Genomic DNA, 13,732 nt, shown 5'->3' with positions numbered 1-13,732 from the left:
ATTAGTCCATGAAATCGTAATTACTATACGAATCGTTAGAAAAAGGCATGATAGCTACTTTTTTCTGTATAACCGGATTATTAGTTACTCGTTGGATTTATTCGGGACATTTTCCCTTAAGTGATTTATATGAATCATTAATGTTCCTTTCATGGGGCTTTTCCATTATTCATATGTTTCCTAAAATACAGAACCATAAAAATAATTTAAGCGCAATAACCGCCCCAAGTGCTATTTTTACCCAAGGATTTGCTACTTCGGGTTTTTTAACTGAAATGCATCAATCCACAACATTAGTACCTGCTCTCCAATCCCAGTGGTTAATGATGCATGTAAGTATGATGTTATTGAGCTATGCAGCTCTTTTATGTGGATCATTATTATCAGTAGCTCTTCTAGTCATTACATTTCGAAAAAGCATAGAGGTTTTTACTAAAAACAATCATTTTTTAATTGGGCCATTTTCCTTTGGTGCGATCCAATATGTAAATGAAAGAACCAATGTTTTACTAAACAATTCTTTTCTTTCATTTAGAAATTACCACAGATATCAATTGATTCAGCAATTGGATCGTTGGAGTTATCGTGTGATTAGTCTAGGGTTTATCTTTTTAACCATAGGTATTCTTTCAGGAGCAGTGTGGGCTAACGAGGCATGGGGATCATATTGGAATTGGGACCCCAAGGAAACCTGGGCTTTTATTACTTGGACTATATTCGCTATTTATTTACATATTAGAACAAATCCAAATTTGCAAGGTGCGAATTCCGCAATTGTGGCTTCTATGGGATTTCTTATAATTTGGATATGTTATTTTGGGGTCAATCTATTAGGAATAGGGCTACATAGTTATGGTTCATTCACATTAACAGCTAATTGAAGAAGCGACCTAATACATAGGAATAGCATATGTAACGAAAGTTTGTCTGAGTTTTTGAGAACCATTTGGATCGAGTAGTGATTCAAATGGTTCTCAAAAGGCCAAACGTATCCGATTAGAATTCACTTCGTTTTTTTTTTTACTTAAAATAGGAAAAACTAAGTCTTATTTTTATTTCATTGGCCAACGAACGGTTTTTGAAATCACAACATTGTTTGATTTTATGTCTTATTCATGAAAACTATCTATAAAAGTAATTAGATAAAATAGCTTCGACCTTGTCAACTGATAATGAGAGAACGAAATCCGGATAAATACCAATACCTATTACGGGTAGAAAGATACAGATCGAAACAAATAGTTCTCGTGGTCCAGAATCCAAAAAAGAATAGTTTGGGGCATTAAATTGCTTGTATCCATAGAACATCTGGCGTAACATAGATAATGAATAAATAGGAGTTAATATCATTCCAATTGCCATTACAAAAGTAATAAAAACTTTTGGCATTAAAAGATATTTTGGGCTGCTAATTATGCCAAAAAATACTACCAATTCGGCAACAAAACCACTCATTCCCGGCAATGCAAGAGAGGCCATCGAGAAGCTACTGAACATTGTAAATATTTTGGGCATTGGGATAGCTATTCCTCCCATTTCGTCGAGATAAACAAGACGTATTCTATCGTAACTCGTTCCTGCCAAGAAAAAAAGCGCCGCACCAATAAATCCATGAGAAATTATTTGTAAAATGGCTCCATTGAGTCCCGTATCGGTTATGGAAGCAATTCCTATAATTGTAAAACCCATATGAGATACCGAGGAATAGGCGATTCTCTTTTTTAAATTGCGTTGCCCGGGAGATGTTAAAGCTGCATAGATTATTTGCATTGTGCCTACTATCATCAACCAGGGAGAAAATATAGAATGAGCGTGGGGTAATAATTCCATATTGATCCGAACCAATCCATACGCCCCCATTTTTAATAAGATTCCGGCTAGAAGCATACATGTACTGTAATGTGCTTCGCCGTGGGTATCTGGTAACCATGTATGTAGAGGTATAATCGGTGATTTGACAGCATAACCAATAAGAAACCCAAAATAGAATATTATTTCTAATGCTACAGGATACGATTGATTAGCTGATGTTTCAAAATTTAATGTTGGTTCATTAGAACCATATAAACCCATGCCAAGAACTCCCATTAAGAGAAAAATAGAACCCCCAGCAGTGTACAAAATAAACTTTGTAGCTGAGTACAAACGTTTCTTCCCCCCCCACATGGATAGAAGTAGGTAAACAGGAATTAATTCTAACTCCCACATGATGAAAAAAAGTAAAAGATCGCGAGAAGAAAATGATCCTATTTGACCGCTGTACATTGCTAACATTAAGAAATGGAACAATCGCGAATCCCGAGTAACTGGCCGAGCCGCTAAAGTAGCTAAAGTAGTGATGAATCCCGTCAGTAAAATGGGTCCTATGGAAATTCCATCAATTCCTAGCCTCCAGTGAAAATTAAAAATATTTATCCATTTATAATCCTGTTCTAATTGGATTAATGAATCGTCCAATTGGAAATGATAACAGAATGCATAGGTTGTTAGAAGAAGTTCTACTAGGCATATACATATAGTATACCATCGAATTACCTTATTTCCCTTATGGGGAAGAAATAAAATTGAAAAACCCGCGGATATCGGCAAAACAACAATTATTGTTAACCAAGGAAAATCATTCGTGGTAAAGACAAGATAAGATACACTTTGACCAGAAAACCCCGTGCTCGAAATAATAGATTTTATCGAGTACGGAGTTTTGTCGGTAAAGAGAAAAAAAATGGATTCAAGTGAAGTTTTCTGTAACGTATCAATAAGATAGACCCATGCTGCGAGTTGTCTCGTGCCATAAATAAACCCGGACACTCAAGAAATCTGTTGGACAAGCGGATTCACACCTCTTACAACCTACACAGTCTTCTGTTCTTGGAGCAGAAGCAATTTGCTTAGCTTTACATCCGTCCCAAGGTATCATTTCTAATACATCTGTGGGGCAGGCTCGGACACATTGAGTACACCCTATACATGTATCATAAATCTTTACTGAATGTGACATTGGATCTATCCATTTTTTGAACGTCATAAATTTTCGATCTAGTCAAATAATAACTGAATCAGATATTGTAGACACCAGACGAATCAATGATTTACCAGAATTGTTTTCTAATAAATCGACTTCTGGATCTGCTCATGAGAGAGGGCCAAGATACTTTGATTTATTACGTTTTAGCAAACATGGTCGTATCTTTGTTTATGCCGTACATGATGCTAATTTGAATTAGTGAATTTTTTTTCGTTATTTGTATGATTAACACATTAATATAATTAGCATTATTTATTCAACAAATTCGATTGATTGATACGAGTTGATTTTCTATTACGATGAATTGACGAAACAATAGCTGGTCCAATAGCTGCTTCAGCGGCGGCAATAGCTATAACAAAAATCGAGAAAATGTCGCCTTTTAATTGGCGACTATCAAATAAATCAGAAAATGTTACGAAATTTATATTAACGGCATTCAGTATAAGCTCAAGACACATAAGTGCTCTAACCATATTTCTACTTGTGATCAATCCATAAATACCGATAGAAAATAAATAGGCACTCAAAACAAGTTCATGTTCAAGCATCATTAAACAAATCCTCATCAATCTGGATTCATTTCATTTCAATATGAACAACAATTAAGCCTTGGTCGGTTTGATTGACTCGAATATAACAAGTACAAAACAAAGAAAGATACTGGTATTAGATTTATAATTATAGGTATTTATTACTGACGCGCCATAGCAATTGCACCTATCAAGGAAACTAAAAGAATTATAGAAATGAGTTCAAATGGAAGAAAAAAATCTGTTGATAAATGAATCCCAATTTGTTGACCATTAGTTATCAAATCCTGTTCCAAAATTTGGTTTGATCTTGTAGTCCAAATAATCCCGTACCACGACGTATCTAGGATAGTAGTAATTAGTGAAACAAAAATACTTGTACAAACCAGTGAAGTTACTCCATCTCCAACGGTCCAAAGATGGAAATCATTGTAATATTCTGAGTCATTCATGAACATCACAGCGAATATGATTAAGACATTTATGGCTCCCACATAAATAAGGAGCTGCGCAGCAGCTACAAAATGGGAATTCGATGGAATATGAAATAAGGATATACAAACAAGAACCAATCCCAATGAAAAGGCAGAAAAAATGGTATTGGTAAGTAATACCACTCCTAGACCCCCTAATATAAGACCCGATCCCAAAAATACTAAAAGAAAATCATGTATTGGTCCAGTTAAATCCATTATATGTAAAAAGAGATAAATAAGTTGAAATGTTTCATAATCTTATTGACCAAATCAGAAAAAAAAAAAAAAACAAAAGAAGTTACCCCGTTTTTTAGGATAAGTTACTTATTGAATTTCATCCTATATGGGGTGTGAGTTGGTGTAGATAGAGTTATTAATTCCATTTATCTATCCGAAAGAGTCCGAAAGAGTCGTTCGAAATTCGATATTATTCTATTTTATAGATTACTTATACATTTATAGATTTCGAAATAATCACGGATATGTGAATGGATTTTGAATCCAAAGCAAACCGTCATTCTCATCAATCAAGAGTTCGGATTTTTAGTTATTCATCGAGTAAAATAAAAGAAGCTTCGCTCTTTTAGCTTTAGATCAAAACGGAATCTTAGTAATCGGTAATCGTTCTTGAATCAAAGGGTTTCCCCGTGGCTGTTTTTATTTGAGTAGAGTTCATAATGGTTTGGATTGTGTAATCTTCAATTACTGTCATTGGTAACCGACCCAAAGCTATTTGATTATAATTCAATTCGTGACGATCATAAGTAGAAAGTTCATATTCTTCAGTCATTGATAAACAGTTTGTTGGACAATACTCAACGCAGTTACCACAAAATATACAGATTCCGAAATCAATACTATAGTTAAGCAATCGTTTTTTTCGAATATCGGTTTCTAATTTCCAATCAACAACGGGTAGATCTATAGGGCAGACACGAACACATACTTCACAAGCAATGCATTTATCAAATTCAAAGTGAATTCGACCACGGAAACGCTCTGATGTGATCAATTTTTCATAAGGATATTGAATAGTTACGGGTAAACGATTCGTGTGGGATAAGGTAATCATGAAACTTTGACCGATATACCTTGCAGCTCTTACTGTTTGTTGACCATAATCCATGAACCCAGTTACCATAGGGAACATATGGCGAATTTCTATGAATAATTTGCTGTTTCTTTCTCTTGTTTGAGAGAAGTTATAAATCGGGAATAGAATCTCGTATGCCCTTATAGTGAAAGGAGTTGGAAAGAAGTTGTCAATAATAGATTACCTAGAGAAATAGGTAAAAGAAATTTCCACCCAAGATTTAATAGTTGGTCCATTCTCATCCTAGGTAAAGTCCATCTTGTTGTAATAGGAATGAACAGGAACAAATAAGCTTTAGCTAATGTAATAAAAATACCAATTGTCATTCCAAAAACCCCACCCACTTCGTTTATTCCGAAAAGCTCAGGAATAAATATGTACGGAACAGAGAAATTCCAACCACCTAAGTAAAGAACTGTTACAAATAATGAAGAAACTAGGAGATTTAGATAGGAAGCAACGTAAAATAAACCAAATTTGATACCTGAATATTCGGTTTGATAACCTGCTACTAATTCTTCTTCTGCTTCTGGTAAATCAAAAGGTAATCTCTCACATTCTGCTAGGGAAGAAATTAGAAAAACTGTAAACCCTATAGGTTGACGCCACAAATTCCACCCCCAAAAACCATATTTTGACTGCGCCTCGACTATATCAACTGTACTTGAACTGTTAGATAATCATAGTCGGTGATAACATCACTGCTTTCATCGCTATTCCAGAACCGTACATGATACTTCAGCCTCATACGGCTCCTCGATGGCCATAAATAAATCTAAGGACTGATTCAGTATTATCCCGATATGTTAGTAGGGTAGATAGAGTAAAGATGCATCGAAGAGCCCCAAATTAGACCAATGCAATTCCGTCTGCTATAATACCAAAAAAATGCTTCCGAATTGATCTTATCCTTTATAATTTAAAATTTCTATTTTTCTTTGTTCAGTAATAAAATTACTTAATCCTTTAATAAAATACTCCTTGGATCAACAATAGATATTTCGACCCATTTATTTCGATTACGAAAAAAAGAATTAGACATTAGCTCATGAATCATGATAAGAACTCTACCTGTCTATCTCTATGAATATGGATAGAGAAAAGAAAGAATAGAAAATATTTCGTATTTTTCATTTTCTTATTGCAATTCTATTTCTTTCGTTCCTATTCTTCTTTCTCAGAAAAAGAGAGGAGGGCTCTAAAAATAAAGGATTACTTCGTTCCTGATAGTTATTTCTTTAACTAGTGGATAGGAGCATACTCGGGATCGGGATCGTGGGGAAGTACTGCTTGATCATTTCTACCAACTTAAAGCCCCCATTAGGATTCCGTTTATTTTATGCAGAAATACCCATTTGGATAACTTACATTATCTCCATTACTAATCCTTTGTGTATTTTGGTGTTCCTAACCGTCCACTCATTTTTGCTTGATCCCCGGTATGGCAATACATACAACCGTTAAAACTCCATCCAGTTGATCTTTTCTACCCGCTTCAAATCATGATGACTAATCAACCAATCTTGGGGTAATTTATACTGTTTATTTCCGCTGAACTCTTGTACATAGGGAATGAGACTTAATCTTTTTACTGCAAATTTAGAAGCAGTTTTCTTTCACTCATATAACTATCTGGTTTAGGTCATCACCCCGAATGATGAATAAAAAACGGAAGATCTTTATTCCCTACATTCAACTTCTTTCCTAGAAAGAAATAGGTAAAAGTACATGTCCCAACGAATCGCACGTAGAGATATTGATAACACACATGGAGTTAATGGTATTTCATAACTAATGGATTGAGCAGCAGCTCGGAGACCACCTAAAAAGGAATATTTATTATTCGATCCATATCCTGACATAAGAAGTCCAATAGGAGCAATACTTGAAATGGAAATCCATAAAAAAACACCTATACTAAGATCGGCTAGAACAAGGCGATATCCAAAAGGAATTACTGAATAACTTAGTAAAATTGATATGACTGCTATAGAGGGCCCTAGACTGAATAAACGAATATCTCCTCTAGAGGGGAGAAGATCCTCTTTGAAAAGTAGTTTGGTCCCATCCGCTAGAGCTTGAAGAATTCCCAAAGGGCCCGCGTATTCAGGTCCAATACGTTGTTGTATACCTGCGGATATTTTTCTTTCTAACCACACAATTACTAGTATCCCTATTGTGATTCCCAATACAGGAGTAAAAATAGGGACAAGCAACCATATGAGCCCATAAAACTCTTTTAAGGATTCCAATCTGGAAAAAGAATTGATAGCCTGCACTTCTGTCATATCAATTATCATTTTAACGATCAACTTCTCCCATAATGATATCTATACTACCTAGTATCGTCATAATATCAGCCAATTTCATTCTTTTAACTAGCTGAGGAAGAATTTGCAAATTGATAAAACCCGGCGGACGAATTTTCCATCTCCAGGGAAAAACACTCTGATCTCCTATCAGATAAATTCCCAATTCGCCTTTTGGGGCTTCCACTCTCACATAAAGTTCTTGTTTCGACAATTCAAAAGTAGGAGAGGGTTTTTTACTAATGAATCGATATTCAAAATCATTCCAGTCGGAATCCCTTGCTCTATCAAAGCGTCGGACTTCTAAATTCTCATAGGGTCCCCCCGGAATTCCTTCCAGAGCTTGTTGAATAATTTTTATGGATTCTGTCATTTCACTGATTCGGACTAAATAACGAGCTAATGAATCTCCCTCTTTCTGCCATTGCACTTCCCAATCAAATTCGTCGTAACACTCATAATGATCAACTTTACGAAGATCCCATTGGATTCCGGAAGCTCGTAGCATTGGTCCTGATAAACCCCAATTTATTGCTTCCTCTCCTCCAACAACACCCACTCCTTCAACTCGTTCCAAAAAAATGGGATTGCGCGTAATAAGCTTTTGATATTCAGCAACCCCTGTTAAAAAATAATCACAGAAATCCAAACATTTATCTATCCAGCCATAAGGTAGATCAGCAGCTACGCCTCCGATACGGAAATAATTATGCATCATTCGCATACCTGTGGCAGCTTCGAATAGATCATATATCAATTCTCTCTCTCTGAAAATATAGAAGAAAGGAGTCTGCGCACCGATATCCGCCATAAAAGGGCCGAGCCATAACAAATGAGAAGCTATACGACTCAGTTCCAGCATAATGACTCTGATATAGCGGGCTCTTTTAGGGACTTGAATATTTCCCAACCGTTCTGGTCCATTTACCGTTATTGCCTCGGTAAACATAGTAGCTAAATAATCCCAACGCGTTACATAAGGTAAATATTGTATAATTGTTCGGTTTTCCGCAATTTTTTCCATCCCTCTGTGTAAATAACCCAATATGGGTTCACAGTCAATAACATCTTCACCATCTAGAGTAATGATCAGTCGAAGAACGCCATGCATTGATGGGTGGTGAGGGCCCATATTGACTATCATGAGGTCTTTTCTTGTAGCTGGTACAGTCATATGTTTTTTCCCCGATTCATTATTCCATGAATTGCTGAAAACGAAATGAAGTTCATCAAAATTCAAGATCTAATAAAATCAAATAATTAAAAATGAATTTTCAAATTAACTTAACGAGTTTTTGGCTCCCGAATATTCAACTGACCAATTAATTCTTTATAACGTATTCTATTTTTCTTTGACAAATAAGCCAGCAACCGTTGACGTTTTCCCAGAGTTTTCCGTAGACCTCTCTGAGATAAATAGTCTTTTTTGTGCAATTCCAAATGTGAAGTAAGTCTCCGTATTTTATTGGTGAAGCTGAATACTTGAAATTCAACAGACCCCTTGTTTTCGTTTTCTTCTTTTGCTTCTTGCGAAATAACCGAGATTAATGAATTTTTTACCATAAAAATAATTCTTCTACCCCCCTTTTTTCTTTCTTTTATACAGATATCAGATATGGAGTTTATCGATCAGTAAAAATAATGCTAGTCATTTTAATCTGGTATACACAATACTATGAATTTATTCATATACTATTACTATCTTTTCTATCAAATTTCATTAATCAATTTGCAATTTGATTCGGATATAGATACATAAAGTATAGCCCCTCACCCCCCCCAAAAAAATATAAAAAATGAGACCTAAGATTAAGAAGATTCTTAGGTCATTGAATCAGTATCATGTATCAGTAATGTAAATATAATACAACACGTGTGTATATCTGTTTGCCTTCATATACCATCCTAGATATGACACATTATATATAGGTAATTTATCATCAACTTATTCTCAATCGTGGATACATATATATCCTTGACATACTGAAACGGCTTCCATTACTGGTATCAAACCAATAGCGATTCATACAAGCTAAATCTTCTAATCGATAATTTGGCCAAAGAAATAATTTCAATTTAATGAATTTATTTGGATCTCTATCAAGATGCTTGCTCTCATCCAAAAATGGACCGCAGTTCCTTATGCTGTTCTCATTGCAAAATACTTTATTTCTATCCACAACATTAATATTCTCCGAATTTAAACAAATTCGAATTCGCAATTCTCTACGATGTCTAGGAGATGAAATATTTTCAGGAACAAGAAACTCATAATGATTTTCATCTCTATTTCCAAGGACCCCTTCATGTCTTTGTTTTGTAATGGATTCATCAAAAAAATTCTTATCAACATTTCCTTTTGCTCGGCATTTTCGATTAGTTTGGTCTTTACTCTTATGGACCAGTGAAATAGTTATAGTTTGATACATAATAAATTGCCCATCCCATTTTATAGCCAGGCGAACTGGTTCGAGAATCAATATTCCTTTTTTGATCAATTTTGTAAGAGTTAGACCCCTTTGAATCAGCATTATATCCAGACTCATTTCTCCTCTTTGAATAGAGGATATAGCAATTTTCTTTGGATTTTTCAGTCTAAGCAGGAGACAATATACCTTAATATTATTGATTATTTTTTGATTCAAAGGCTCATCCCATCTCAATTGAAAAAGCAAATATCTTTTCAATAAGAAATCTAGTTCCGCTTCCGTATTGCTCTTGGATTGCTTTTTCTTTCTACGCTTTTTAATGTCTGATCCACCATAATCGTCTTTATCCTCTTTTTGTTGGTTTGGTAGATCTGATCCAAGATCTTCTTGGACTGACTGCTCTTTTTCTTTTTTATTTTCTAATTCAAGATATTTTTTTTCATTAGATGATATATGAAGATCTTTTTTTTCTTTTCCGTTGATGTTTTTATTTTCACTAGTGGTTTGATTTCCATTAAAATGGAAAAGAAGTAATTTGATTGGTATGATCCATGGTTTAATCCTATATGCATCATAAAGCCCCAAAAATTCTGGGAAGAACCAAAGTTCCAGATTTGATATGGGACGATTTAGTATTTCTTCATTCATTCCCATCCAGTCAAAAAATGTTTTTTTTTTGTTGGATAGCTTGATTTGTTTATGAATCGCGAGATAAGAAAGGTCTTTCTTATCAATTTGATTAATTATTGGATAATAATGAGTTACGGTCTTAGTACTTTTATTAATGTTGGTTCCAGTATCCATATTGGTCCAGGCCTCAATATCGATCTTCTTTCTAAGACAAAAATAAATGATTCTACAATCAAAATATTTTCTATCGGGATTTTTATCCGTATCAATAATAAAATCTTCTCCCGGATAATCACTAATAGCTATATCTCCCGGCACATAATCAAATTCGGGTTTATATGTGTTGTACTTATAGGGAATTTCTTGAATCTTGTTTATTTGTAACGGCACTCCAGAAATATATGAATCCTTCCTTTCTTCATAATTAATATATTTATGTGATAAAAGATCATATCTGTATTGTTTTTTCAATTTGTCTTCTTTTTGACTCGGTAATGAATCCATGACATAATCATTTTTTTTCTCAGAATTAATTAATTGGTTTTTTTCATATGAATACAATTTTGTTGAGGCTTTCTTTGGATTTGGAACCGTACGACTTTGATTGACTCTATTTCGCCATTTTTTCAGCACTAATGGAGACGATGTATGTCTGAGCTAAATCATATTGATAGTGGTAATGACTACTTAACCAGTTTTTCCATTCATTCATTCCCGAATTCCGAAGTTTCTTATGCCTTGATTCAAAATCAAATGTTCCTTGTGTTCCAAAAAAATCCTTTATTCTATCCTTAAGAAAACGAGATATTCCGTGATATTGAAGTACAGACCTCAAGTGATATTTGTTAATAACTTTGGTTTGTGATAATTTATAAAAAACATATGCCTGTGACAAGGAAAATAGGCCAGAAAAATTCTGGGAATGCTTATTTCTAATATTAGAAATAGAAAGTGGCTTTTTTATAGTCGAAATAAAAAAAATTCTATTTTCATTTGTTTCATCAATTCCGTTTTCATTTGTTTCATCAATTCCGTTTTCATTTGTTTCATCATTGTAACTGTATTTATCAAAATTTTTTATTTTTAAGTCAAGGAAAGGTTGTACCTTGATCCTGGGAATATTAATAAGATATAAAAAGGTATCCATGTATATCTTTTCAATCAAAAATTGGAAAAAATGGTGCCGTTTACGTATTAATCTAGTACTTCCTCTTTTTAATTTTAATCTCTGCCAAAAGTTTTTTGGCGATTCTAATCTTTTATCATCATAACTTCTATCATTAGAACTAATATTTATATCTGGGATTCTCCATTTTTTTTTCTTGTCATTTGTTATTTTTTCGATTTGATTTCTGATTGTACTTGTCCTATCGGACAGATCCTTCATTTTTTTTTCTGTCAGTGAATAATTTGTCCAATCCATTGATTTAATTCGACTGGACGCGTCATGAATAATCTGATTTTTTATTATAGAATTTTTTCCATTTTGATTTTCACTCAATTTATATACTTTTCTCAATCCAAATAAGAGAATTGGGTTTACTTTTACAAGCTCTTTCATTATTCTTTTTATAAATAAACCTATTTTTATAATCCATCGTGCTTGTTCTTCCGAGCCCTTTATAAACCCCCTTTTTTTTTCTTTTAAAACTAGAAAAAAATTATTTTTCGTTTTTCTAATTTTTTTTTCAAGTTCTTTAGAAATGGGTTCAAAAAAGGAAGGTCGTTTTCGGGGAGAACCAAACGGGAATTCAGTTTCCATTCCCCAGACTGTTAAAAAACAAAAATTTTCTTTTTTTTCTTTCTTTTTTTTCATTGGATCTCTATGGTGGGATCGTAACTTAGAACTGTGCCAAGGTTTCAAACAGAAAGGAAATAGTATCTTTATCTGAATACCGTCTGTTAACCAGTTTTTTGGAAATTCTGTTTCGGATAATTGAACACCATTATAGGTACATTTAACATGCATTTCTCTACGCCACCCCCTCAAATCCTCATACCACTCGGGGAATTGAAATAATAACATACGGCCGATGTTTTTGGCTATTATCAATGAAGGCAATACAATATATTTCCTAAGAATTGAGTGGGTTACTAACATAGAGCCCCTTATTGCTTGAGCAAATATAATAGTATCCCAGCTTTCCGCTATTGCTATCCGCTCATTTTCCTCTTTTTTTTCCTTATTTTTGTTTTCACTTTTTTCGATCTCTTCCTCCTCAGAATCTGAAGTTTTGAATTCTGTGCTTTTCATCATCCAATTCCTAAAAATGAGATTCAACATTCTAGATGTATATGTATCAAAAGAAAAAAAAAGAGTTTTGTCTATTCTGTCAAAAAAAAGTGGGGAATGCACATTTATTTGAGACAGTTCCCAAGTCACTGTTTTACGTCTTTGAGCACGCATGGATCCTTTGATTAGATCTCGACGAAAATCCGATTTTTGCGAATAACGTAGTAAAGCTACCTCTTCTGCTTGATCAATACTGTTAGTATCCTTCGTACTATTATGAGTGTTGGTTATCTGTTTAGTATCCGTAAAAATGACTACACGTTTGGATTTTCTTGAACGAATCTCACGATCCATTGCTTCTGTCGATTCTTCCCCAGGGTCATCTCCTTCTTCTTGTTCCAAACCCGTGATCAATTGGTGTGACCATCGAGGAACCTTTTTACGGATTTCTTTTATTCCAATGGATTTTTTTCTAATTGTTTGATCATTTTCATCAGTTGTAACTACATCGAAGAAATATTTCGTTTCATTTTCTGAATCAACTTTTCCTTGTTCTGACAGTAATGATTTTCCATCAAATGTATCTTTTTTTTGTTCAAATTCTTGGTAATTTGTGGCAAGAATACTATGAAACTTATTTATCCAAGGTGAATCGTCTTTCGAGGTGATTAAAGAATCATTCATATGCATACTTGAGTCTGAATACAATTTTTTAATTGTTCCGCGATAGGGTCCGTTCAAAAGAGGGTCATATCTTTCAGGCAAGCATTCTTGTTCAGTCTCATCATTGCATAATCTAGTCCTTTTTTCGAGTATGTCCAGATTAAGAGACCCCTGCTCTAGAGCGTCAATTCTATTTAAAAAAGTGTTACTTAAGTTATTTTTTTTTTCTTCATTAGTATAAATCCAATGATTATACAGTTCTTCCGAGGAGAGTTTTTCTGTTGTGCACAAAAAGATCTTTCCTTTTAACATTTCCAAAAAAGTTGACAAACTCGGTGGAT

At 34.1% G+C, this 13,732-nt stretch overlaps 1 protein-coding gene across 1 annotated transcript; it reads right to left on the bottom strand.

The window, feature by feature from the left end:
- Window positions 1–1,049: 1,049 nt before the first annotated feature.
- Window positions 1,050–10,084, bottom strand: LOC147547275 (NAD(P)H-quinone oxidoreductase subunit H, chloroplastic). Its single transcript, XM_086672727.1, has 2 exons — window positions 6,875–10,084; window positions 1,050–5,806 (listed from the first exon to the last, which is right to left on the bottom strand). The coding sequence occupies exon 1, from the start codon at window positions 8,608–8,610 to the stop codon at window positions 7,429–7,431; it is 1,182 nt and encodes a 393-aa protein (XP_086528853.1). The 5' UTR covers window positions 8,611–10,084; the 3' UTR covers window positions 1,050–5,806; window positions 6,875–7,428.
- Window positions 10,085–13,732: the final 3,648 nt, after the last annotated feature.

The sequence above is a fragment of the Eschscholzia californica genome, unplaced genomic scaffold (assembly GCF_041429995.1).
Source record: "Eschscholzia californica isolate CP2 unplaced genomic scaffold, dmEscCali1.0.p SCAF_307, whole genome shotgun sequence".
Classification (NCBI taxonomy): Eukaryota; Viridiplantae; Streptophyta; class Magnoliopsida; order Ranunculales; family Papaveraceae; genus Eschscholzia; species Eschscholzia californica.
This window is presented reverse-complemented; position numbering and strand designations above follow the sequence as displayed.